Genomic DNA, 27,968 nt, shown 5'->3' with positions numbered 1-27,968 from the left:
TTACTATATGTGCTATTACTGGTGACAGGTGCACTATGGAAGCAGCTCAGGGTACATAGCCGTGGTATTACTATATGTGCTATTACTGGTGACAGGTGCACTATGGAAGCAGCTCTGGGTACATAGCCGGGGTATTACTATATGTGCTATTACTGGTGACAGGTGCACTATGGAAGCAGCTCAGGGTACATAGCCGTGGTATTACTATATGTGCTATTACTGGTGACAGGTGCACTATGGAAGCAGCTCAGGGTACATAGCCGTGGTATTACTATATGTGCTATTACTGGTGACAGGTGCACTATGGAAGCAGCTCAGGGTACATAGCCGTGGTATTACTATATGTGCTATTACTGGTGACAGGTGCACTATGGAAGCAGCTCAGGGTACATAGCCGGGGTATTACTATATGTGCTATTACTGGTGACAGGTGCACTATGGAAGCAGCTCAGGGTACATAGCCGGGGTATTACTATATGTGCTATTACTGGTGACAGGTGCACTATGGAAGCAGCTCAGGGTACATAGCTGGGGTATTACTATATGTGCTATTACTGGTGACAGGTGCACTATGGAAGCAGCTCAGGGTTAGTGTACGGAGTGCTGGTGCGAGACGTGCTTCCGGGGCAGAGTCCAGAGCTACAGGAGGGTAATTCTATACAGATAAAGCTCTAGTGTGTTGCTGTTTGTACAGGGAATGGGTTGGGCTCCACTTGATTGTATTGGATATAAATGATATATACAGGACACCAAATACCATCACATGCAGAGGCTTTAAATCTAAAAACACCCAGATTTTCCCCAGTCTACTAGATGTTACTGTGCATGCAATAGAGATCTGCTCTCTGGTAGATGTAGGTGTTCCCGGGATATGTATCTGCTCTCTGGTAGAGGTAGGTGTTCCCGGGATATGTATCTGTCTGCTCTCTGGTAGAGGTAGGTGTTCCCGGGATATGTATCTATCTGCTCTCTGGTAGAGGTAGGTGTTCCCGGGATATGTATCTATCTGCTCTCTGGTAGAGGTAGGTGTTCCCGGGATAAGTATCTATCTGCTCTCTGGTAGAGGTAGGTGTTCCCGGGATATGTATCTATCTGCTCTCTAGTAGAGGTAGGTGTTCCCGGGATATGTATCTATCTGCTCTCTGGTAGAGGTAGGTGTTCCCGGGATATGTATCTATCTGCTCTCTGGTAGAGGTAGGTGTTCCCGGGATATGTATCTATCTGCTCTCTGGTAGAGGTAGGTGTTCCCGGGATATGTATCTATCTGCTCTCTGGTAGAGGTAGGTGTTCCCGGGATATGTATCTATCTGCTCTCTGGTAGAGGTAGGTGTTCCCGGGATATGTATCTATCTGCTCTCTGGTAGAGGTAGGTGTTCCCGGGATATGTATCTATCTGCTCTCTGGTAGAGGTAGGTGTTCCCGGGATATGTATCTATCTGCTCTCTGGTAGAGGTAGGTGTTCCCGGGATATGTATCTATCTGCTCTCTGGTAGAGGTAGGTGTTCCCGGGATATGTATCTATCTGCTCTCTGGTAGAGGTAGGTGTTCCCGGGATATGTATCTATCTGCTTTCTGGTAGAGGTAGGTGTTCCCGGGATATGTATCTATCTGCTCTCTGGTAGAGGTAGGTGTTCCCGGGATATGTATCTATCTGCTCTCTGGTAGAGGTAGGTGTTCCCGGGATATGTATCTATCTGCTCTCTGGTAGAGGTAGGTGTTCCCGGGATATGTATCTATCTGCTCTCTGGTAGAGGTAGGTGTTCCCGGGATATGTATCTATCTGCTCTCTGGTAGAGGTAGGTGTTCCCGGGATATGTATCTATCTGCTCTCTGGTAGAGCTAGGTGTTCCCGGAATATGTATCTATCTGCTCTCTGGTAGAGGTAGGTGTTCCCGGGATATGTATCTATCTGCTCTCTGGTAGAGGTAGGTGTTCCCGGGATATGTATCTATCTGCTCTCTGGTAGAGGTAGGTGTTCCCGGAATATGTATCTATCGTCTCTCTTTTAGAGGTAGGTGTTCCCGGAATATGTATCTATCTGCTCTCTGGTAGAGGTAGGTGTTCCCGGGATATGTATCTATCTGCTCTCTGGTAGAGGTAGGTGTTCCCGGAATATGTATCTATCTGCTCTCTGGTAGAGGTAGGTGTTCCCGGAATATGTATCTATCTGCTCTCTGGTAGAGGTAGGTGTTCCCGGAATATGTATCTATCATCTCTCTTTTAGAGGTAGGTGTTCCCGGAATATGTATCTATCTGCTCTCTGGTAGAGGTAGGTGTTCCCGGAATATGTATCTATCTGCTCTCTGGTAGAGGTAGGTGTTCCCGGGATATGTATCTATCTGCTCTCTGGTAGAGGTAGGTGTTCCCGGGATATGTATCTATCTGCTCTCTGGTAGAGGTAGGTGTTCCCGGGATATGTATCTATCTGCTCTCTGGTAGAGGTAGGTGTTCCCGGAATATGTATCTATCTGCTCTCTGGTAGAGGTAGGTGTTCCCGGGATATGTATCTATCTGCTCTCTGGTAGAGGTAGGTGTTCCCGGGATATGTATCTATCTGCTCTCTGGTAGAGGTAGGTGTTCCCGGGATATGTATCTATCTGCTCTCTGGTAGAGGTAGGTGTTCCCGGAATATGTATCTATCTGCTCTCTGGTAGAGGTAGGTGTTCCCGGGATATGTATCTATCTGCTCTCTGGTAGAGGTAGGTGTTCCCGGAATATGTATCTATCTGCTCTCTGGTAGAGGTAGGTGCTCCCGGGATATGTATCTATCTGCTCTCTGGTAGAGGTAGGTGTTCCCGGAATATGTATCTATCTGCTCTCTGGTAGAGGTAGGTGTTCCCGGGATATGTATCTATCTGCTCTCTGGTAGAGGTAGGTGTTCCCGGGATATATATCTATCTGCTCTCTGGTAGAGGTAGGTGTTCCCGGAATATGTATCTATCGTCTCTCTTTTAGAGGTAGATGTTCCCGGAATATGTATCTATCTGCTCTCTGGTAGAGGTAGGTGTTCCCGGAATATGTATCTGTCTGCTCTCTGGTAGAGGTAGGTGTTCCCGGAATATGTATCTGTCTGCTCTCTGGTAGAGGTAGGTGTTCCCGGGATATGTATCTATCTGCTCTCTGGTAGAGGTAGGTGTTCCCGGGATATGTATCTATCTGCTCTCTGGTAGAGGTAGGTGTTCCCGGGATATGTATCTATCTGCTCTCTGGTAGAGGTAGGTGTTCCCGGGATATGTATCTATCTGCTCTCTGGTAGAGGTAGGTGTTCCCGGAATATGTATCTATCTGCTCTCTGGTAGAGGTAGGTGTTCCCGGGATATGTATCTATCTGCTCTCTGGTAGAGGTAGGTGTTCCCGGGATATGTATCTATCTGCTCTCTGGTAGAGGTAGGTGTTCCCGGGATATGTATCTATCTGCTCTCTGGTAGAGGTAGGTGTTCCCGGAATATGTATCTATCTGCTCTCTGGTAGAGGTAGGTGTTCCCGGACGTGTACTGCAGCTGTGTTGTACATGCGTGCTCTGTCACTATATATCCTGGTTGGATGTGATCTCATAGTGAGTGAGATGCGTTGGGTGGTTGGAGGCAGCCTCGGGGGTAGTGGCGCAGGAAACGCATCATGTCCGTTTTCAGGGCTGCCGGATGATGTCGCTTGCGATGGGAAACATGGCGGCGGTGTACGCAGCCTGGCTGTGTATACAGGTGTCTACCTCTATTTCGAGGTTTCTCTGATGTGATCAGAATTGATGTGTAATCGCATCGCTCGGCGGCACTACACGTGCAGGGCGGCCATTCTCTGTACTGCGCAGCCCCAGCATGCGATTGTATCTGTTGCAGTTTTTTCTATTTTAGTAGTAACGCTACGGACTCTGAATAACCCGCAGTAACAGAATAACAGACGTGTAATATATTGGTAACTGGCGGGCAGGGATTCTATAAGGGCTGACATGAACACAGGGTCTCTGGGCCTGATATAAGGAGTGACATGAACACAGGTTCTCTGGCCTGATATAAGGGGTGACATGAACACAGGGTCTCTGGGCCTGATATAAGGGGTGACATGAACACAGGGTCTCTGGGCCTGATATAAGGGGTGACATGAACACAGGGTCTCTGGGCCTGATATAAGGGGTGACATGAACACGGGGTCTCTGGGCCTGATATAAGGGGTGACATGAACACAGGGTCTCTGGGCCTGATATAAGGGGTGACATGAACACAGGGTCTCTGGGCCTGATATAAGGGGTGACATGAACACAGGGTCTCTGGGCCTGATATAAGGGGTGACATGAACACAGGGTCTCTGGGCCTGATATAAGGGGTGACATGAACACAGGGTCTCTGGGCCTGATATAAGGGGTGACATGAACACAGGGTCTCTGGGCCTGATATAAGGGGTGACATGAACACAGGGTCTCTGGGCCTGATATAAGGGGTGACATGAACACAGGGTCTCTGGGCCTGATATAAGGGGTGACATGAACACAGGGTCTCTGGGCCTGATATAAGGGGTGACATGAACACAGGGTCTCTGGGCCTGATATAAGTGGTGACATGAACACAGGGTCTCTGGGCCTGATATAAGGGGTGACATGAACACAGGGTCTCTGGGCCTGATATAAGGGCTGACATGAACACAGGGTCTCTGGGCCTGATATAAGGAGTGACATGAACACAGGTTCTCTGGCCTGATATAAGGGGTGACATGAACACAGGGTCTCTGGGCCTGATATAAGGGGTGACATGAACACAGGGTCTCTGGGCCTGATATAAGGGGTGACATGAACACAGGGTCTCTGGGCCTGATATAAGGGGTGACATGAACACGGGGTCTCTGGGCCTGATATAAGGGGTGACATGAACACAGGGTCTCTGGGCCTGATATAAGGGGTGACATGAACACAGGGTCTCTGGGCCTGATATAAGGGGTGACATGAACACAGGGTCTCTGGGCCTGATATAAGGGGTGACATGAACACAGGGTCTCTGGGCCTGATATAAGGGGTGACATGAACACAGGGTCTCTGGGCCTGATATAAGGGGTGACATGAACACAGGGTCTCTGGGCCTGATATAAGGGGTGACATGAACACAGGGTCTCTGGGCCTGATATAAGGGGTGACATGAACACAGGGTCTCTGGGCCTGATATAAGGGGTGACATGAACACAGGGTCTCTGGGCCTGATATAAGGGGTGACATGAACACAGGGTCTCTGGGCCTGATATAAGTGGTGACATGAACACAGGGTCTCTGGGCCTGATATAAGGGGTGACATGAACACAGGGTCTCTGGGCCTGATATAAGGGGTGACATGAACACAGGGTCTCTGGGCCTGATATAAGGGGTGACATGAACACAGGGTCTCTGGGTCTGATATAAGGGGTGACATGAACACAGGGTCTCTGGGCCTGATATAAGGGGTGACATGAACACAGGGTCTCTGGGCCTGATATAAGGGGTGACATGAACACAGGGTCTCTGGGCCTGATATAAGGGGTGACATGAACACAGGGTCTCTGGGCCTGATATAAGGGGTGACATGAACACAGGGTCTCTGGGCCTGATATAAGGGGTGACATGAACACAGGGTCTCTGGGCCTGATATAAGGGGTGACATGAACACACAGGGTCTCTGGGCCTGATATAAGGGGTGACATGAACACAGGGTCTCTGGGTCTGATATAAGGGGTGACATGAACACAGGGTCTCTGGGCCTGATATAAGGGGTGACATGAACACAGGGTCTCTGGGCCTGATATAAGGGGTGACATGAACACAGGGTCTCTGGGCCTGATATAAGGGGTGACATGAACACGGGGTCTCTGTGCCTGATATAAGGGGTGACATGAACACAGGGTCTCTGGGCCTGATATAAGGGGTGACATGAACACAGGGTCTCTGGGCCTGATATAAGGGGTGACATAAATACAGGGTCTCTGGGCCGGATATTTGTCTAATAGTCCCCATGCTACAGTCAATCCAGTCAGAGAGCAGGATTCCCATAATGTCCAGTATCTTCCCTCCCTCTCGCTGTCTACAATACATGATAATAATTATACAACCGCCTCTGCCATCACCGTACAATGACCTATCTGATCCCTGACTGACTGCGAGTGTTCTCTTCCAGGGGCTCCTCTTGGCGGAATCGGGGGAGGAACGATCACACGTAGCTGGCGTGGGGAGTTCTGTCGCTGGCAGCTGAATCCAGGTCTATACCACTACAAGACGGTTACAGAGAACCAGGTGATTATACGCTGATAGTACTCGCTGTACGGTGGTGAGAGAGGAACCAGGGTCTCCGGGTGATTATACGCTGACAGTACTCGCTGTACGGTGGTGAGAGAGGAACCAGGGTCTCTGGGTGATTATATGATGACACGCTGTACAGTGGTGAGAGAGAAACCAGGGTCTCCGGGTGATTATACGCTGATACGCTGTATGGTGCTGAGAGAGGAACCAGGGTCTCCGGGTGATTATACGCTGACAGTACTCGCTGTACGGTGGTGAGAGGGGAACCAGGGTCTCTGGGTGATTATACGCTGACACGCTGTATGGTGGTGAGAGAGGAACCAGGGTCTCCGGGTGATTATACGCTGACACGCTGTATGGTGGTGAGAGAGGAACCAGGGTCTCCGGGTAATTATACGCTGACTCGCTGTACGGTGGTGAGAGAGGAACCAGGGTCTCCGGGTGATTATACACTGACTCGCTGTACGGTGGTGAGAGAGGAACCAGGGTCTCTGGGTGATTATACGCTGACAGTACTCGCTGTACGGTGGTGAGAGGGGAACCAGGGTCTCTGGGTGATTATACGCTGACACGCTGTATGGTGGTGAGAGAGGAACCAGGGTCTCCGGGTGATTATACACTGACACGCTGTACGGTGGTGAGAGAGGAACCAATGTCTCCAGGTGATTATACGCTGACACGCTGTACGGTGGTGAGAGAGGAACCAGGGTCTCCGGGTGATTATACGCTGACAGTACTTGCTGTACGGTGGTGAGAGAGGAACCAGGGTCTCCGGGTGATTATACGCTGACACGCTGTACGGTGGTGAGAGAGGAACCATGGTCTCCATGTGATTATACACTGACTCGCTGTACGGTGGTGAGAGAGGAACCAGGGTCTCTGGGTGATTATACGCAGACAGTACTCGCTGTACGGTGGTGAGAGAGAACCAAGGTCTCCAGGTGATTATACGCTGACACGCTGTACGGTGGTGAGAGAGGAACCAGGGTCTCCGGGTGATTATACGCTGATACGCTGTACGGTGGTGAGAGGAACCAGGGTCTCTGGGTGATTATACGCTGACACGCTGTACGGTGGTGAGAGAGGAACCAGGGTCACCGGGTGATTATACTCTGACAGTACTCGCTGTGTATGGTGGTGAGGGAGGAACCAGGGTCTCCGGGTGATTATACGCTGACATTACTCGCTGTATGGTGGTGAGAGAGGAACCAGGGTCTCTGGTTGATTATACGCTGACTCGCTGTACGGTGGTGAGAGAGGAACCAGGGTCTCTGGGTGATTATAAGCTGACAGTACTCGCTGTACGGTGGTGAGAGAGGAACCAGGGTTTCCGAGTGATTATACGCTGACAGTGCTTGCTGTACGGTGGTGAGAGAGGAACCAGGGTCTCTGGGTGATTATACGCTGACATGCTGTACGGTGGTGAGAGAGAAACCAGGGTCTCCGGGTGATTATACGCTGTACGGTGGTGAGAGAGGAACCAGGGTCTCCGGGTGATTATACGCTGACTTGCTGTACGGTGGTGAGAGAGGAACCAGGGTCTCTGGGTGATTATACGCTGACAGTACTCGCAGTACGGTGGTGAGAGGGGAACCAGGGTCTCTGGGTGATTATACGCTGACACGCTGTATGGTGGTGAGAAAGGAACCAGGGTCTCCGGGTGATTATACACTGACACGCTGTACGGTGTTGAGAGAGGAACCAAGGTCTCCAGGTGATTATACGCTGACACGCTGTACGGTGATGAGAGAGGAACCAGGGTCACTGGGTGATTATAAGCTGACTGTACTCGCTGTACGGTGGTGAGAGAGGAACCAGGGTCTCTCCGGTTGGTTATACGCTGACAGTACTCGCTGTACGGTGGTGAGAGAAGAACCAGGGTCTCTGGGTTATTATACGCTGACAGTATTCGCTGTACGGTGGTGAGAGAGGAACCAGGGTCTCTGGGTGATTATACGCTGACAGTACTCGCTGTGCGGTGGTGAGAGAGGATCCAGGGTCTCTGGGTGATTATACGCTGACACGCTGTACGGTGGTGAGAGAGGAACCAGGGTCTCTGGGTGATTATATGCTGACAGTACTCGCTGTATGGTGGTGAGAGAGATTCCAGGGTTTCCGGGTGATTATACGCTGACACGCTGTAAGGTGGTGAGAGAGGAACCAGGGTCTCCGGGTGATTATACACTGACATGCTGTATGGTGGTAAGAGGGGAACCAGGGTCTATGGGTGATTATACGCTGACTCGCTGTACGGTTGTGAGAAAGGAACCAGGGTCTCCGGGTGATTATACGCTGACATGCTGTACGGTGGTGAGAGAGGTACCAGGGTCTCCGGGTGATTATACGCTGACGGTACTCGTTGTACGGTGGTGAGAGGGGAACCAGGGTGTACGGGTGATTATACGCTGACTCGCTGTACGGTTGTGAGAAAGGAACCAGGGCCTCCAGTGATTATATGCTGACAGTACTTGCTGTATGGTGGTGAGAGAGGAACCAGGGTCTCTGGGTGATTATACGCTGACAGTACTCGCTGTACGGTGGTGAGAGAGGAACCAGGGTCTCCGGGTGATTATACGCTGACAGTACTCGCTGTACGGTGGTGAGAGAAGAACCAGGGTCTCCGGTTGATTATACGCTGACAGTACTCGCTGTAAGGTGGTGAGAGAGGAACCAGGGTCTCTGGTGATTATACGCTGACAGTACTTGCTGTACGGTGGTGAGAGAAGAACCAGGGTCTCCGGGTGATTATACGCTGACGGTACTCGCTGTACGGTGGTGTGAGAGGAACCAGGGTCTCCGGGTGATTATACGCTGACACGCTGTACTGTGGTGAGAGAAGAACCAGGGTCTCCGGGTGATTATACGCTGACACGCTGTATGGTGGCGAGGGAGGAACCAGGGTCTCCGGGTGATTATATGCTGACATGCTGTATGGTGGTGAGAGAGGAACCAGGGTCTCCGGGTGATTATACGCTGACACGCTGTACGGTGGCGAGAGAGGAACCAGGATCTCCGGGTGATTATACGCTGACACGCTGTACGGTGGTGAGAGAGGAACCAGGGTCTCCGGGTAATTATATGCTGACACGCTGTACGGTGTCGAGAGAGGAACCAGGGTCTCCGGGTGATTATACGCTGTACGGTGGCGAGAGAGGAACCAGGGTCTCTGGGTGATTATACGCTGACAGGACATGCTGTACGGTGGTGAGAGAGGAACCAGGGTCTCTGGGTGATTATATGCTGACAGTACTCGCTGTACGGTGGTGAGAGAGGAACCAGGTTCTCCGGGTGATTATACGCTGACACGCTGTACGGTGGTGAGAGAGGAACCAGGGTCTCCGGGTGATTATACGCTGACATGCTGTACGGTGGTGAGAGAGGAACCAGGGTCTCCGGGTGATTATACGCTGACACGCTGTATGGTGGTGAGAGAGGAGCCAGGGTTTCCGGGTGATTATACGCTGACAGTACTCGCTGTACGGTGCTGAGAGAGGAACCAGGGTCTCCGGGTGATTATACGCTGACGCGCTGTACGGTGGTGAGAGAGAAACCAGGGTCTCTGGGTGATTATACGCTGACACGCTGTACGGTGCTGAGAGAGGAGCCAGGGTCTCCGGGTGATTATACGCCGACACGCTGTACGGTAGTGGGAGAGAAACCAGGGTCTCCGGGTGATTATACGCTGACTCGCTGAACGGTGCTGAGAGAGGAGCCAGGGTCTCTGGGTGATTATACGCTGACACGCTGTACGGTGGTGAGAGAGAAACCAGGTTCTCCGGGTGATTATACGCTGACACGCTGTACGGTGCTGAGAGAGGAACCAGGGTCTCCGGGTGATTATACGCTGACACGCTGTACGGTGGTGAGAGAGGAACCAGGGTCTCCGGGTGATTATACGCTGACACACTGTACGGTGGTGAGAGAGGAACCAGGGTCTCCGGGTGATTATACGCTGACACGCTGTACGGTGGTGGGAGAGGAACCAGGGTCTCCGGGTGATTATATGCTGAGTACTCGCTGTACGGTGGTGAGAGAGGAACCAGGGTCTCTGGGTGATTATACGCTGACACGCTGTACAGTGGTGAGAGAGGAACCAGGGTCTCTGGGTGATTATATGCTGACACGCTGTACGGTGCTGAGAGAGGAACCAGGGTCTCCGGGTGATTATACGCTGACACGCTGTACGGTGGTGAGAGAGGAACCAGGGTCTCTGGGTGATTATATGCTGACACGCTGTACGGTGCTGAGAGAGGACCCAGGGTCTCCGGGTGATTATACGCTGACATGCTGTACGGTGCTGAGAGAGGAACCAGGGTCTCCGGGTGATTATACGCTGACACGCTGTAAGGTGCTGAGAGAGGAACCAGGGTCTCTGGGTGATTATATGCTGAGAGTACTCGCTGTACGGTGGTGAGAGAAGATCCAGGGTCTCTGGGTGATTATACGCTGACACGCTGTACGGTGCTGAGAGAGGAACCAGGGTCTCCTTGTGATTATACGCTGACACGCTGTACGGTGGTGAGAGAGGAACCAGGGTCTCCGGGTGATTATACGCTGTACGGTGGTGAGAGAGGAACCAGGGTCTCCGGGTGATTATACGCTGACACGCTATATGGTTGTGAGAGAGGAACCAGGGTCTCCGGGTGATTATACGCTGACAGTACTCACTGTACGGTGGTGAGAGAGGAACCAGGGTCTCTGGGTGATTATACGCTGACACGCTGTACGGTGCTGAGAGAGTAACCAGGGTCTCCGGGTGATTATACGCTGACACGCTGTACGGTGGTGGGAGAGGAACCAGGGTCTCCGGGTGATTATATGCTGAGAGTACTCGCTGTACGGTGGTGAGAGAGGAACCAGGGTCTCTGGGTGATTATATGCTGACACGCTGTACGGTGCTGAGAGAGGAACCAGGGTCTCCGGGTGATTATACGCTGACACGCTGTACGGTGGTGAGGGAGGAACCAGGGTCTCCAGATGACTATACGCTGACGCGCTGTACGGTGGTGAGAGAGGAACCAGGGTCTCTGGGTGATTATACGCTGACACGCTGTACGGTGCTGAGAGAGGAGCCAGGGTCTCCGGGTGATTATACGCTGACACGCTGTACGGTAGTGGGAGAGAAACCAGGGTCTCCGGGTGATTATACGCTGACTTGCTGAACGGTGCTGAGAGAGGAACCAGGGTCTCTGGGTGATTATATGCTGACACGCTGTACGGTGCTGAGAGAGGACCCAGGGTCTCCGGGTGATTATACGCTGACATGCTGTACGGTGCTGAGAGAGGAACCAGGGTCTCTGGGTGATTATATGCTGAGAGTACTCGCTGTACGGTGGTGAGAGAAGATCCAGGGTCTCTGGGTGATTATACGCTGACACGCTGTACGGTGCTGAGAGAGGAACCAGGGTCTCCTTGTGATTATACGCTGACACGCTGTACGGTGGTGAGAGAGGAACCAGGGTCTCCGGGTGATTATACGCTGACACGCTGAACGGTGGTGAGAGAGGAACCAGGGTCTCCGGGTGATTATACGCTGACACGCTATATGGTTGTGAGAGAGGAACCAGGGTCTCCGGGTGATTATACGCTGACAGTACTCACTGTACGGTGGTGAGAGAGGAACCAGGGTCTCTGGGTGATTATACGCTGACACGCTGTACGGTGCTGAGAGAGTAACCAGGGTCTCCGGGTGATTATACGCTGACACGCTGTACGGTGGTGAGAGAGGAACCAGGGTCTCCGGGTGATTATACGCTGACACGCTGTACGGTGGTGGGAGAGGAACCAGGGTCTCCGGGTGATTATATGCTGAGAGTACTCGCTGTACGGTGGTGAGAGAGGAACCAGGGTCTCTGGGTGATTATATGCTGACACGCTGTACGGTGCTGAGAGAGGAACCAGGGTCTCCGGGTGATTATACGCTGACACGCTGTACGGTGGTGAGGGAGGAACCAGGGTCTCCAGATGACTATACGCTGACGCGCTATACGGTGGTGAGAGAGAAACCAGGGTCTCTGGGTGATTATACTCTGACACGCTGTACGGTGCTGAGAGAGGAGCCAGGGTCTCCGGGTGATTATACGCTGACACGCTGTACGGTAGTGGGAGAGAAACCAGGGTCTCCGGGTGATTATACGCTGACTTGCTGAACGGTGCTGAGAGAGGAACCAGGGTCTCCGGGTGATTATACGCTGACACGCTGTACGGTGGTGAGAGAGGAACCAGGGTCTCTGGGTGATTATACGCTGACACGCTGTACGGTGGTGAGAGAGGAACCAGGGTCTCCGGGTGATTATACGCTGACAGGACATGCTGTACGGTGGTGAGAGAGGAACCAGGGTCTCTGGGTGATTATATGCTGACAGTACTCGCTGTACGGTGCTGAGAGAGGAACCAGGGTTTCCGGGTGATTATACGCTGACACGCTATACGGTGGTGAGAGAGGAACCAGGGTCTCCGGGTGATTATACGCTGACACGCTGTACGGTGGTGAGAGAGGAACCAGGGTCTCCGGGTGATTATACGCTGTACGGTGGTGAGAGAGGGAACCAGGGTCTCCGGGTGATTATACGCTGACACGCTATATGGTTGTGAGAGAGGAACCAGGGCTCCGGGTGATTATACGCTGACAGTACTCACTGTACGGTGGTGAGAGAGGAACCAGGGTCTCTGGGTGATTATATGCTGACAGTACTCGCTGTACGGTGGTGAGAGAAGAACCAGGGTCTCCGGGTGATTATACGCTGACAGTACTCGCTGTACGGTGGTGTGAGAGGAACCAGGGTCTCCGGGTGATTATACGCTGACACGCTGTACGGTGGTGAGAGAGGAACCAGGGTCTCCGGGTGATTATATGCTGACACGCTGTACGGTGGTGAGAGAGGAACCAGGGTCTCCGGGTGATTATACGCTGACACGCTATATGGTTGTGAGAGAGGAACCAGGGTCTCTGGGTGATTATACGCTGACAGTACTCACTGTACGGTGGTGAGAGAGGAACCAGGGTCTCTTGGTGATTATACGCTGACACGCTGTACGGTGGTGAGAGAGGAACCAGGGTCTCCGGGTGATTATACGCTGACACGCTGTACGATGGTGAGAGAGGAACCAGGGTCTCCGGGTGATTATACGCTGACACGCTGTACGGTGGTGGGAGAGGAACCAGGGTCTCCGGGTGATTATATGCTGAGAGTACTCGCTGTACGGTGGTGAGAGAGGAACCAGGGTCTCTGGGTGATTTATATGCTGACACGCTGTACGGTGCTGAGAGAGGAACCAGGGTCTCCGTGTGATTATACGCTGACACGCTGTACGGTGGTGAGAGAGAAACCAGGGTCTCCGGATGACTATACGCTGACGCGCTGTACGGTGGTGAGAGAGGAACCAGGGTCTCTGGGTGATTATACGCTGACACGCTGTACGGTGCTGAGAGAGGAGCCAGGGTCTCTGGGTGATTATACGCTGACACGCTGTACGGTAGTGGGAGAGAAACCAGGGTCTCCGGGTGATTATACGCTGACTCGCTGAACGGTGCTGAGAGAGGAACCAGGGTCTCCGGGTGATTATACGCTGACACGCTGTACGGTGGTGAGAGAGGAACCAGGGTCTCCGGGTGATTATACGCTGACACGCTGTACGGTGGTGAGAGAGGAACCAGGGTCTCCGGGTGATTATACGCTGACAGGACATGCTGTACAGTGGTGAGAGAGGAACCAGGGTCTCTGGGTGATTATATGCTGACAGTACTCGCTGTACGGTGCTGAGAGAGGAACCAGGGTCTCCGGGTGATTATACGCTGACTCGCTGTACGGTGGTGAGAGAGGAACCAGGGTCTCTGGGTGATTATATGCTGACAGTACTCGCTGTACGGTGGTGATAGATGAACCAGGGTCTCCGGGTGATTATACGCTGACTCGCTGTACGGTGCTGAGAGAGGAACCAGGGTCTCTGGGTGATTATACGCTGACATGCTGTACGGTGCTGAGAGAGGAACCAGGGTCTCCGGGTGATTATACGCTGACGGTACTCGCTGTACGGTGGTGATAGATGAACCAGGGTCTCCGGGTGATTATACGCTGACTCGCTGTACGGTGCTGAGAGAAGAACCAGGGTCTCCGGGTGATTATACGCTGACTCGCTGTACGGTGGTGAGAGAGGAACCAGGGTCTCTGGGTGATTATATGCTGACAGTACTCGCTGTGCGGTGGTGATAGATGAACCAGGGTCTCCGGGTGATTATTCGCTGACTCGCTGTACGGTGCTGAGAGAGGAACCAGGGTCTCCGGGTGATTAAACGCTGACTCGCTGTACGGTGCTGAGAGAGGAACCAGGGTCTCCGGGTGATTAAACGCTGACTCGCTGTACGGTGCTGAGAGAGGAACCAGGGTCTCCGGGTGATTATACGCTGACTCGCTGTACGGTGATGAGAGAGGAACCAGGGTCTCCGGGTGATTATACGCTGACTCGCTGTACGGTGCTGAGAGAGGAACCAGGGTCTCCGGGTGATTATACGCTGACATGCTGTACGGTGCTGAGAGAGGAACCAGGGTCTCCGGGTGATTATACGCTGACACGCTGTACGGTGGTGAGAGAGGAACCAGGGTCTCCGGGTGATTATACGCTGACTCGCTGTACGGTGGTGAGAGAGGAACCAGGGTCTCCGGGTGATTATACGCTGACACGCTGTACGGTGGTGAGAGAGGAACCAGGTTCTCCGGGTGATTATACGCTGACACGCTGTACGGTGCTGAGAGAGGAACCAGGGTTTCCGGGTGATTATACGCTGACACGCTGTACGGTGGTGAGAGAGGAACCAGGGTCTCTGGGTGATTATACGCTGACACGCTGTACGGTGCTGAGAGAGGAACCAGGGTTTCCGGGTGATTATACGCTGACACGCTGTACGGTGCTGAGAGAGGAACCAGGGTCTCCGGGTGATTATACGCTGACACGCTGTACGGTGGTGAGAGAGGAACCAGGGTCTCCGGGTGATTATACGCTGACTCGCTGTACGGTAGTGAGAGAGGAACCAGGGTCTCCGGGTGATTATACGCTGACTCGCTGTACGGTAGTGAGAGAGGAACCAGGGTCTCTGGGTGAGCAGAACATGCTTCATCTTACTCCAGGTGCAGCTGTTATACTGGAGCCTTGATCAGCACGTTCCATGTTTCAGTAAAGTACAGTGTATAAGAGGGAACGTGAACACGAATCGTACAGCACTGAGGGTCTTATCTATAATAGTCCAGCAAGCATTTATAATGAATAACTCTTTAATACAACACTTGCGACATACCAGTTACTATATCTGTTCCAAATACCACTAGGACAATTCTAGTCCAATCAGTAGTAATGGAGTGATGCACAGTAATATGCGTCCTCTTACAGTCCTCAGTACATTATCATAGTATATAATGTTCCCTCATCCATCCCAGTACGTCTGGTTTATGTGTGTAGAGAAAGGCGGGATCCGCTGCGTGTGGTAGTTACTGATACACGGGTCTGCTCTGTGCACCGTGCACACTTACTGTCACTATGGCACTTACTGTGTAATATCTGAGGAACGTACAGTAATCGTTATTTCCGGGTGCTCAGATCATTCACACGGAGATATACACAGCAGTGATACATGTAATAATTACATAACAAAACTATAACGTTCCAGGACATATGTGAGATCATGTGTGATTACAGGTGATAGTTCATGTTCCTGGCGCTGTGGCCTTTCTCTCATTCTCCGTCTCTTGCATCTAACTTCTAAGCTACGAAGGTCACACTGTGAGATGGACACAAGGCATATATGGGAACACCGACACTGCGGGTAGTAGTATGATATACCCTGTACATCCTGCCCGCAGAGGAGCCATCTGAGGCCACGCACTGCGCAGGTTGCAGCTGGCAGGGAGTGCAGTCAGTGCAGGTACACATTACAGGGATGGCATACAGTGGGGTGGAAGTACGCTGGGAGCATATGGTACTGTCACCAACAGAAGGAGGAAGATTGGGATAACACATTATTATGATAAAATGTATATATATATATATATATATATATATATATATATATATTGTCGTCTCGTGGGAGCGGTGCTGGCGGGTGTGAGAATGAGGAGAACATGTGTAGCATCTTTTTCTGGTCTTTTATCATTCAAAAGTGCATCTTAGTCGCAATACTACAAAACCACTTCATAATCAGTGTGATATGCAACACTTGTACCTGTAGCCTGAATCTGTATACACAGCACAGTGGAACTTGTAGCTTTTCCTATACAGACTCTGACTCGGCCGCTCACACTTACACGAGTCGTATATCCCAGTAATCTGCAGTCTTGTGAAGCGGTTCTGCAATTAGGACGTACACTCGAGCGAATAGGATGTGGCGGAAACAGTCACACGGGACCTGGTGCTCTGAGAACAGATGTGTTAGCACAGCAGTAACATCATTATACAGTATGTATACTGCTAAATATATACCTCCAGCTGGCAGGTTATTCCAATATCTATAGTTCTGTCTCAGGGTAAAATGACACCACATCACTACATCACAGTGACAGCGGGGTAGTGTAATACCAGTAAGGGAGCACTACATCACAGTGACAGCGGGGTAGTGTAATACCAGTAAGGGAGCACTACATCACAGTGACAGCGGGGTAGTGTAATACCAGTAAGGGAGCACTACATCACAGTGACAGCGGGGTAGTGTATACCAGTAAGGGAGCACTACATCACAGTGACAGCGGGGTAGTGTAATACCAGTAAGGGAGCACTACATCACAGTGACAGCGGGGTAGTGTAATACCAGTAAGGGAGCACTACATCACAGTGACAGCGGGGGTAGTGTAATACCAGTAAGGGAGCACTACATCACAGTGACAGCGGGGTAGTGTAATACCAGTAAGGGAGCACTACATCACAGTGACAGCGGGGTAGTGTAATACCAGTAGGGGAGCACTACATCACAGTGACAGCGGGGTAGTGTAATACCAGTAAGGGAGCACTACATCACAGTGACAGCGGGGTAGTGTAATACCAGTAGGGGAGCACTACATCACAGTGACAGCGGGGTAGTGTAATACCAGTAGGGGAGCACTACATCACAGTGACAGCGGGGTAGTGTAATACCAGTAGGGGAGCACTACATCACAGTGACAGCGGGGTAGTGTAATACCAGTAAGGGAGCACTACATCACAGTGACAGCGGGGTAGTGTAATACCAGTAAGGGAGCACTACATCACAGTGACAGCGGGGTAGTGTAATACCAGTAGGGGAGCACTACATCACAGTGACAGCGGGGTAGTGTAATACCAGTAAGGGAGCACTACATCACAGTGACAGCGGGGTAATGTAATACCAGTAAGGGAGCACTACATCACAGTGACAGCGGGGTAGTGTAATACCAGTAAGGGAGCACTACATCACAGTGACAGCGGGGTAGTGTAATACCAGTAAGGGAGCACTACATCACAGTGACAGCGGGGTAGTGTAATACCAGTAGGGGAGCACTACATCACAGTGACAGCGGGGTAGTGTAATACCAGTAAGGGAGCACTACATCACAGTGACAGCGGGGTAGTGTAATACCAGTAAGGGAGCACTACATCACAGTGACAGCGGGGTAGTGTAATACCAGTAAGGGAGCACTACATCACAGTGACAGCGGGGGTAGTGTAATACCAGTAAGGGAGCACTACATCACAGTGACAGCGGGGGTAGTGTAATACCAGTAGGGGAGCACTACATCACAGTGACAGCGGGGTAGTGTAATACCAGTAAGGGAGCACTACATCACAGTGACAGCGGGGTAGTGTAATACCAGTAGGGGAGCACTACATCACAGTGACAGCGGGGTAGTGTAATACCAGTAAGGGAGCACTACATCACAGTGACAGCGGGGTAGTGTAATACCAGTAAGGGAGCACTACATCACAGTGACAGCGGGGTAGTTTAATACCAGTAAGGGAGCACTACATCACAGTGACAGCGGGGTAGTGTAATACCAGTAAGGGAGCACTACATCACAGTGACAGCGGGGTAGTGTAATACCAGTAAGGGAGCACTACATCACAGTGACAGCGGGGTAGTGTAATACCAGTAAGGGAGCACTACATCACAGTGACAGCGGGGTAGTGTAATACCAGTAAGGGAGCACTACATCACAGTGACAGCGGGGTAGTGTAATACCAGTAAGGGAGCACTACATCACAGTGACAGCGGGGTAGTGTAATACCAGTAAGGGAGCACTACATCACAGTGACAGCGGGGTAGTGTAATACCAGTAAGGGAGCACTACATCACAGTGACAGCGGGGTAGTGTAATACCAGTAGGGAGCACTTCATCACAGTGACAGCGGGGTAATGTAATACCAGTAGGGGAGCACTACATCACAGTGACAGCGGGGTAGTGTAATACCAGTAAGGGAGCACTACATCACAGTGACAGCGGGGTAGTGTAATACCAGTAAGGGAGCACTACATCACAGTGACAGCGGGGTAGTGTAATACCTGTAAGGGAGCACTACATCACAGTGACAGCGGGGTAGTGTAATACCAGTAGGGGAGCACTACATCACAGTGACAGCGGGGTAGTGTAATACCTGTAAGGGATCACTACATCACAGTGACAGCGGGGTAGTGTAATACCAGTAAGGGAGCACTACATCACAGTGACAGCGGGGTAGTGTAATACCAGTAAGGGAGCACTACATCACAGTGACAGCGGGTAGTGTAATACCAGTAAGGGAGCACTACATCACAGTGACAGCGGGGTAGTGTAATACCAGTAAGGGAGCACTACATCACAGTGACAGCGGGGTAGTGTAATACCAGTAAGGGAGCACTACATCACAGTGACAGCGGGGTAGTGTAATACCAGTAAGGGAGCACTACATCACAGTGACAGCGGGGTAATGTAATACCAGTAAGGGAGCACTACATCACAGTGACAGCGGGGTAGTGTAATACCAGTAGGGGAGCACTACATCACAGTGACAGCGGGGTAGTGTAATACCAGTAAGGGAGCACTATCATCACAGTGACAGCGGGGTAGTGTAATACCTGTAAGGGAGCACTACATCACAGTGACAGCGGGGTAGTGTAATACCAGTAGGGGAGCACTACATCACAGTGTCAGCGGGGTAATGTAATACCAGTAAGGGAGCACTACATCACAGTGACAGCGGGGTAGAGTAATACCAGTAGGGGAGCACTACATCACAGTGACAGCGGGGTAGTGTAATACAGTAAGGGAGCACTATATCACAGTGACAGCGGGGTAGTGTAATACCTGTAAGGGAGCACTACATCACAGTGACAGCGGGGTAGTGTAATACCAGTAGGGGAGCACTACATCACAGTGACAGCGGGGTAGTGTAATACCAGTAAGGGAGCACTACATCACAGTGACAGCGGGGTAGTGTAATACCAGTAAGGGAGCACTACATCACAGTGACAGCGGGGTAGTGTAATACCAGTAAGGGAGCACTACATCACAGTGACAGCGGGTAGTGTAATACCAGTAAGGGAGCACTATATCACAGTGACAGCGGGGTAGTGTAATACCAGTAGGGGAGCACTACATCACAGTGACAGCGGGGTCGTGTAATACCAGTAGGGGAGCACTACATCACAGTGACAGCGGGGTAGTGTAATACCAGTGGGGAGCACTACATCACAGTGACAGCGGGGTAGTGTAATACCAGTAAGGGAGCACTACATCACAGTGACAGCGGGGTAGTGTAATACCAGTAAGGGAGCACTACATCACAGTGACAGCGGGGTAGTGTAATACCAGTAAGGGAGCACTACATCACAGTGACAGCGGGGTAGTGTAATACCAGTAAGGGAGCACTACATCACAGTGACAGCGGGGTAGTGTAATACCAGTAAGGGAGCACTACATCACAGTGACAGCGGGGTAATGTAATACCAGTAAGGAGCACTACATCACAGTGACAGCGGGGTAGTGTAATACCAGTAGGGGAGCACTACATCACAGTGACAGCGGGGTAGTGTAATACCAGTAGGGGAGCACTACATCACAGTGACAGCGGGGTAATGTAATACCAGTAAGGGAGCACTACATCACAGTGACAGCGGGGTAGTGTAATACCAGTAAGGGAGCACTACATCACAGTGACAGCGGGGTAGTGTAATACCAGTAAGGGAGCACTACATCACAGTGACAGCGGGGGTAGTGTAATACCAGTAAGGGAGCACTACATCACAGTGACAGCGGGGTAGTGTAATACCAGTAAGGGAGCACTACATCACAGTGACAGCGGGGTAATGTAATACCAGTACGGGAGCACTACATCACAGTGACAGCGGGGTAAGTGTAATACCAGTAAGGGAGCACTACATCACAGTGACAGCGGGGTAGTGTAATACCAGTAAGGGAGCACTACATCACAGTGACAGCGGGGTAGTGTAATACCAGTAAGGGGAGCACTACATCACAGTGACAGCGGGGTAGTGTAATACCAGTAGGGGAGCACTACATCACAGTGACAGCGGGGGTAGTGTATACCAGTAAGGGAGCACTACATCACAGTGACAGCGGGGTAGTGTAATACCAGTAAGGGAGCACTACATCACAGTGACAGCGGGGTAGTGTAATACCAGTAAGGGAGCACTACATCACAGTGACAGCGGGTAGTGTAATACCAGTAAGGGAGCACTACATCACAGTGACAGCGGGGTAGTGTAATACCAGTAAGGGAGCACTACATCACAGTGACAGCGGGGTAATGTAATACCAGTAAGGGAGCACTACATCACAGTGACAGCGGGGTAGTGTAATACCAGTAAGGGAGCACTACATCACAGTGACAGCGGGGTAGTGTAATACCAGTAAGGGAGCACTACATCACAGTGACAGCGGGGTAATGTAATACCAGTAAGGGAGCACTACATCACAGTGACAGCGGGGTAATGTAATACCAGTAAGGGAGCACTACATCACAGTGACAGCGGGGTAGTGTAATACCAGTAAGGGAGCACTACATCACAGTGACAGCGGGGTAGTGTAATACCAGTAAGGGAGCACTACATCACAGTGACAGCGGGGTAGTGTAATACCAGTAAGGGAGCACTACATCACAGTGACAGCAGGGGTAGTGTAATACCAGTAAGGGAGCACTACATCACAGTGACAGCGGGGTAGTGTAATACCAGTAAGGGAGCACTACATCACAGTGACAGCGGGGGTAGTGTAATACCAGTAAGGGAGCACTACATCACAGTGACAGCGGGGTAATGTAATACCAGTAAGGGAGCACTACATCACAGTGACAGCGGGGTAATGTAATACCAGTAAGGGAGCACTACATCACAGTGACAGCGGGGTAGTGTAATACCAGTAGGGGAGCACTACATCACAGTGACAGCGGGGTAGTGTATACCAGTAAGGGAGCACTACATCACAGTGACAGCGGGGTAGTGTAATACCAGTAAGGGAGCACTACATCACAGTGACAGCGGGGTAGTGTAATACCAGTAAGGGAGCACTACATCACAGTGACAGCGGGGTAGTGTATACCAGTAGGGGAGCACTACATCACAGTGACAGCGGGGTAGTGTAATACCAGTAAGGGAGCACTACATCACAGTGACAGCGGGGTAGTGTAATACCAGTAGGGGAGCACTACATCACAGTGACAGCGGGGTAGTGTAATACCAGTAAGGGAGCACTACATCACAGTGACAGCGGGGTAATGTAATACCAGTAGGGGAGCACTACATCACAGTGACAGCGGGGTAGTGTAATACCAGTAAGGGAGCACTACATCACAGTGACAGCGGGGTAGTGTAATACCAGTAAGGGAGCACTACATCACAGTGACAGCGGGGTAGTGTAATACCAGTAAGGGAGCACTACATCACAGTGACAGCGGGGTAGTGTAATACCAGTAAGGGAGCACTACATCACAGTGACAGCGGGGTAGTGTAATACCAGTAAGGGAGCACTACATCACAGTGACAGCGGGGTAGTGTAATACCAGTAAGGGAGCACTACATCACAGTGACAGCGGGGTAGTGTAATACCAGTAAGGGAGCACTACATCACAGTGACAGCGGGGTAATGTAATACCAGTAAGGGAGCACTACATCACAGTGACAGCGGGGTAGTGTAATACCAGTAAGGGAGCACTACATCACAGTGACAGCGGGGTAATGTAATATCAGTAAGGGAGCACTACATCACAGTGACAGCGGGGTAATGTAATACCAGTAAGGGAGCACTACATCACAGTGACAGCGGGGTAGTGTAATACCAGTAGGGAGCACTACATCACAGTGACAGCGGGGTAGTGTAATACTAGTAAGGGAGCACTACATCACAGTGACAGCGGGGTAGTGTAATACCAGTAAGGGAGCACTACATCACAGTGACAGCGGGGTAATGTAATACCAGTAAGGGAGCACTACATCACAGTGACAGCGGGGTAGTGTAATACCAGTAAGGGAGCACTACATCACAGTGACAGCGGGGTAATGTAATACCAGTAAGGGAGCACTACATCACAGTGACAGCGGGGTAATGTAATACCAGTAAGGGAGCACTACATCACAGTGACAGCGGGGTAGTGTAATACCAGTAAGGGAGCACTACATCACAGTGACAGCGGGGTAGTGTAATACCAGTAAGGGAGCACTACATCACAGTGACAGCGGGGTAGTGTATACCAGTAAGGGAGCACTACATCACAGTGACAGCGGGGTAGTGTAATACCAGTAAGGGAGCACTACATCACAGTGACAGCGGGGTAGTGTAATACCAGTAGGGGAGCACTACATCACAGTGACAGCGGGGTAGTGTAATACCAGTAAGGGAGCACTACATCACAGTGACAGCGGGGTAGTGTAATACCAGTAAGGGAGCACTACATCACAGTGACAGCGGGGTAGTGTAATACCAGTAGGGGAGCACTACATCACAGTGACAGCGGGGTAGTGTAATACCAGTAAGGGAGCACTACATCACAGTGACAGCGGGGTAGTGTAATACCAGTAGGGAGCACTACATCACAGTGACAGCGGGGTAGTGTAATACCAGTAGGGGAGCACTACATCACAGTGACAGCGGGGTAATGTATACCAGTAAGGGAGCACTACATCACAGTGACAGCGGGGTAGTGTAAGATACCAGTAAGGGAGCACTACATCACAGTGACAGCGGGGTAATGTAATACCAGTAGGGAGCACTACATCACAGTGACAGCGGGGTAGTGTGATACCAGTAGGGGAGCACTACATCACAGTGACAGCGGGGTAGTGTAATACCAGTAAGGGAGCACTACATCACAGTGACAGCGGGGGTAGTGTAATACCAGTAAGGGAGCACTACATCACAGTGACAGCGGGGTAGTGTAATACCAGTAAGGGAGCACTACATCACAGTGACAGCGGGGTAGTGTAATACCAGTAGGGGAGCACTACATCACAGTGACAGCGGGGTAGTGTAATACCAGTAAGGGAGCACTACATCACAGTGACAGCGGGGTAGTGTAATACCAGTAAGGGAGCACTACATCACAGTGACAGCGGGGTAGTGTAATACCAGTAAGGGAGCACTACATCACAGTGACAGCGGGGTAGTGTATACCAGTAAGGGAGCACTACATCACAGTGACAGCGGGGTAGTGTAATACCAGTAAGGGAGCACTACATCACAGTGACAGCGGGGTAATGTAATACCAGTAGGGGAGCACTACATCACAGTGACAGCGGGGTAGTGTGATACCAGTAGGGGAGCACTACATCACAGTGACAGCGGGGTAGTGTAATACCAGTAAGGGAGCACTACATCACAGTGACAGCGGGGTAGTGTAATACCAGTAAGGGAGCACTACATCACAGTGACAGCGGGGTAGTGTAATACCAGTAAGGGAGCACTACATCACAGTGACAGCGGGGTAGTGTAATACCAGTAAGGGAGCACTACATCACAGTGACAGCGGGGTAGTGTAATACCAGTAAGGGAGCACTACATCACAGTGACAGCGGGGTAGTGTAATACCAGTAAGGGAGCACTACATCACAGTGACAGCGGGGTAGTGTAATACCAGTAAGGGAGCACTACATCACAGTGACAGCGGGGTAGTGTAATACCAGTAAGGGAGCACTACATCACAGTGACAGCGGGGTAGTGTAATACCAGTAGGGGAGCACTACATCACAGTGACAGCGGGGTAATGTAATACCAGTAGGGGAGCACTACATCACAGTGACAGCGGGGTAGTGTAATACCAGTAAGGGAGCACTGCATCACAGTGACAGCGGGGTAGTGTAATACCAGTAAGGGAGCACTACATCACAGTGACAGCGGGGTAATGTAATACCAGTAAGGGAGCACTACATCACAGTGACAGCGGGGTAGTGTAATACCAGTAGGGGAGCACTACATCACAGTGACAGCGGGGTAATGTAATACCAGTAAGGGAGCACTACATCACAGTGACAGCGGGGTAGTGTAATACCAGTAGGGGAGCACTACATCACAGTGACAGCGGGGTAGTGTAATACCAGTAGGGGAGCACTACATCACAGTGACAGCGGGGTAGTGTAATACCAGTAAGGGAGCACTACATCACAGTGACAGCGGGGTAGTGTAATACCAGTAAGGGAGCACTACATCACAGTGACAGCGGGGTAGTGTAATACCAGTAAGGGAGCACTACATCACAGTGACAGCGGGGTAGTGTAATAACAGTAAGGGAGCACTACATCACAGTGACAGCGGGGTAGTGTAATACCAGTAAGGGAGCACTACATCACAGTGACAGCGGGGTAGTGTAATACCAGTAAGGGAGCACTACATCACAGTGACAGCGGGGGTAGTGTAATACCAGTAAGGGAGCACTACATCACAGTGACAGCGGGGTAGTGTAATACCAGTAAGGGAGCACTACATCACAGTGACAGCGGGGTAGTGTAATACCAGTAAGGGAGCACTACATCACAGTGACAGCGGGGTAGTGTAATACCAGTAAGGGAGCACTACATCACAGTGACAGCGGGGTAGTGTAATACCAGTTAAGGGAGCACTACATCACAGTGACAGCGGGGGTAGTGTAATACCAGTAAGGGAGCACTACATCACAGTGACAGCGGGGTAGTGTAATACCAGTAAGGGAGCACTACATCACAGTGACAGCGGGGTAGTGTAATACCAGTAGGGGAGCACTACATCACAGTGACAGCGGGGTAATGTAATACCAGTAGGGGAGCACTACATCACAGTGACAGCGGGGTAGTGTAATACCAGTAAGGGAGCACTACATCACAGTGACAGCGGGGTAGTGTAATACCAGTAGGGGAGCACTACATCACAGTGACAGCGGGGTAGTGTAATACCAGTAAGGGAGCACTACATCACAGTGACAGCGGGGTAGTGTAATACCAGTAGGGGAGCACTACATCACAGTGGCAGCGGGGTAGTGTAATACCAGTAGGGGAGCACTACATCACAGTGACAGCGGGGTAGTGTAATACCAGTAGGGGAGCACTACATCACAGTGACAGCGGGGTAGTGTAATACCAGTAGGGGAGCACTACATCACAGTGACAGCGGGGTAGTGTAATACCAGTAAGGGAGCACTACATCACAGTGACAGCGGGGTAATGTAATACCAGTAAGGGAGCACTACATCACAGTGACAGCGGGGTAGTGTAATACCAGTAAGGGAGCACTACATCACAGTGACAGCGGGGTAGTGTAATACCAGTAAGGGAGCACTACATCACAGTGACAGCGGGGTAGTGTAATACCAGTAGGGGAGCACTACATCACAGTGACAGCTGGGTAGTATAGCACTACATCGGGGTAGTTTAGCACTACAAGCGGGGTAGTGTAATACCAGTAGTGTGACACTACCTCATAGTGACAGGGGAGAAGTGTAACAGATACCAACCTTGTTACATGCACACCTCACTGCTTTGCATGCGTACCCACCCTGCTGCAGGCACGCACATATGCACATATGCACACCCACCCACCCTGCTGCATGCACGCACAACCACCTTGCATTCACGCACATACGCACACCCACCTTTCTGCATGCACGCACGCACACACACCCACCTTGTTGCATGCAAGCACACCCACTCTGCATGCACGAACGCACGCCCACCCACCCTGCTGCATACTTGCACACCCACCCTGCACACCCACCCACCCTGCATGCATTCATGCACGCACACCCACCCTGCATGCATGCACGTACGTACGTACGTACGTACGTACGTACGTACGTACGTACGCACCCTGCTGCATGCATGCTTGCGCACACACACACACACACACACACACACACACACACACACACACACACACACACACCCTGTAGCATGCACATGTGCACACACACCATATTACATATACACATAGAGAGACAGCTGTAAATCATAGGTGTACCAGATTATAGGCCTATAATGACAAGACTGCTTATGTATCATGTTCTGGAAGTGCAGGTGTTTGGGTGCTGTGCTCCTTGTGTTACCCCAGCGTTACTGTCCTTTCTGCTCAGTTCACAGTGTGTATCCGGCGCAGGGGCCAGACCGTGTACCAGCAGGTCCTCTCCATGGAGCAGCCACACACTCTGCAGGGATGGAACTGGGGCTACTGTGGCAATCAGGCTTTCTATCATGCCTTGTACCCGCGGGCGTGGATCGTCTACTATCTCCCGGGGCAGAGCATCACTCTCACCTGCCGTCAGGTGTCCCCAATTATCCCTCATGACTATAAGGTAAGAGATCATTCTGTACAGCGTTATGTCACCCGGCAATCATTTCCTGTCTGATGTCCTGTCCTGCAGCCGCGCATCCACCTCTTCCAGTCTCTCCCACCAGAATTCCCTCTTATCACTGGATCTTCACACCCGTGTCCCCTAATCCTTATTAGAGTGTAAGCTCGTGCGACCATCGTCCACTACTTTGTGTTACGATCTATTCCTGTACACCTGTATTGCGTAGCTGGCTATGTTGCCACGTTAGTAATAATGCAATCCTCTGATTATATTGGATCGCCTAGTCTCGCTTATTCCATAAAAAGGTGTGTCCCCCCCCCCCTCCCCAGAATCTGGTTCTATCCCACGTATATAACTAATTGGTTATTGCTGCTGAGGAGTGTTTATACACAGACGTATCCCAGACTATAGACACGTTCCGCGAGGTCAGAACCGATGGTGACCTAGTGATATCCAGCAATTACTGATCAGGCTGTCACCTGCGTGCGCGTATGAAGGTGGGTACACATCTATACGATTGTCATCCCGTTCTCCCCATACATTGTAAACGTGTCTGCGCTGAGCTGACTCACTACCTTCATCTTAATACGCTGTACAACGCTCGGCCTCTGCCAGCCGCATTTCCTGCCACTTTGCCCATACCAGTACAAGAGTGCAGTGTGTAGGCACCGCGGCCGATGACCGCTCCATCCCTGTGTCACTTTGCTTGCTACATAGTCTCGTACAAACCTCTGTCCATAGCTACATGCAGTACAATATTTTTCTTTATTTCCTCTGTCACCAAGGCTGGGGGACTGTGGACCATGAGATTGCAGGACTGGCTGGAGGACACTACCTTAACCTTAATTCTAAGCTCCTCCCCCTGCAACCCCAGCATGCCAGTTTCTTATAGGTACCTCCTGAGATGGGGCATGATTTAGGAGTGTAAGGGAGATAAGGTCAGAGATGTAGATGGGAGAGGAGTGGGTGAGGGCTT

The 27,968-nt window shown here is 51.3% G+C and overlaps 1 protein-coding gene across 1 annotated transcript in view; it reads left to right on the top strand.

The window, feature by feature from the left end:
• Positions 1-27,968, top strand: part of GBA2 (glucosylceramidase beta 2) — a 331,889-nt gene that overhangs the window by 85,475 nt on the left and 218,446 nt on the right. Inside the window, exons 4-5 of the mRNA XM_063957477.1 lie at positions 6,129-6,244; positions 26,774-26,992. Coding sequence (XP_063813547.1) covers positions 6,129-6,244; positions 26,774-26,992 — 335 coding nt within the window. The remainder of the gene's footprint in view (positions 1-6,128; positions 6,245-26,773; positions 26,993-27,968) is intronic.

The sequence above is a fragment of the Pseudophryne corroboree genome, chromosome 1 (assembly GCF_028390025.1).
Source record: "Pseudophryne corroboree isolate aPseCor3 chromosome 1, aPseCor3.hap2, whole genome shotgun sequence".
NCBI lineage: Eukaryota > Metazoa > Chordata > Amphibia > Anura > Myobatrachidae > Pseudophryne > Pseudophryne corroboree.
The sequence above is the reverse complement of the archived record's forward strand: the minus strand, read 5'-3'. Positions and strand labels throughout refer to the sequence as shown.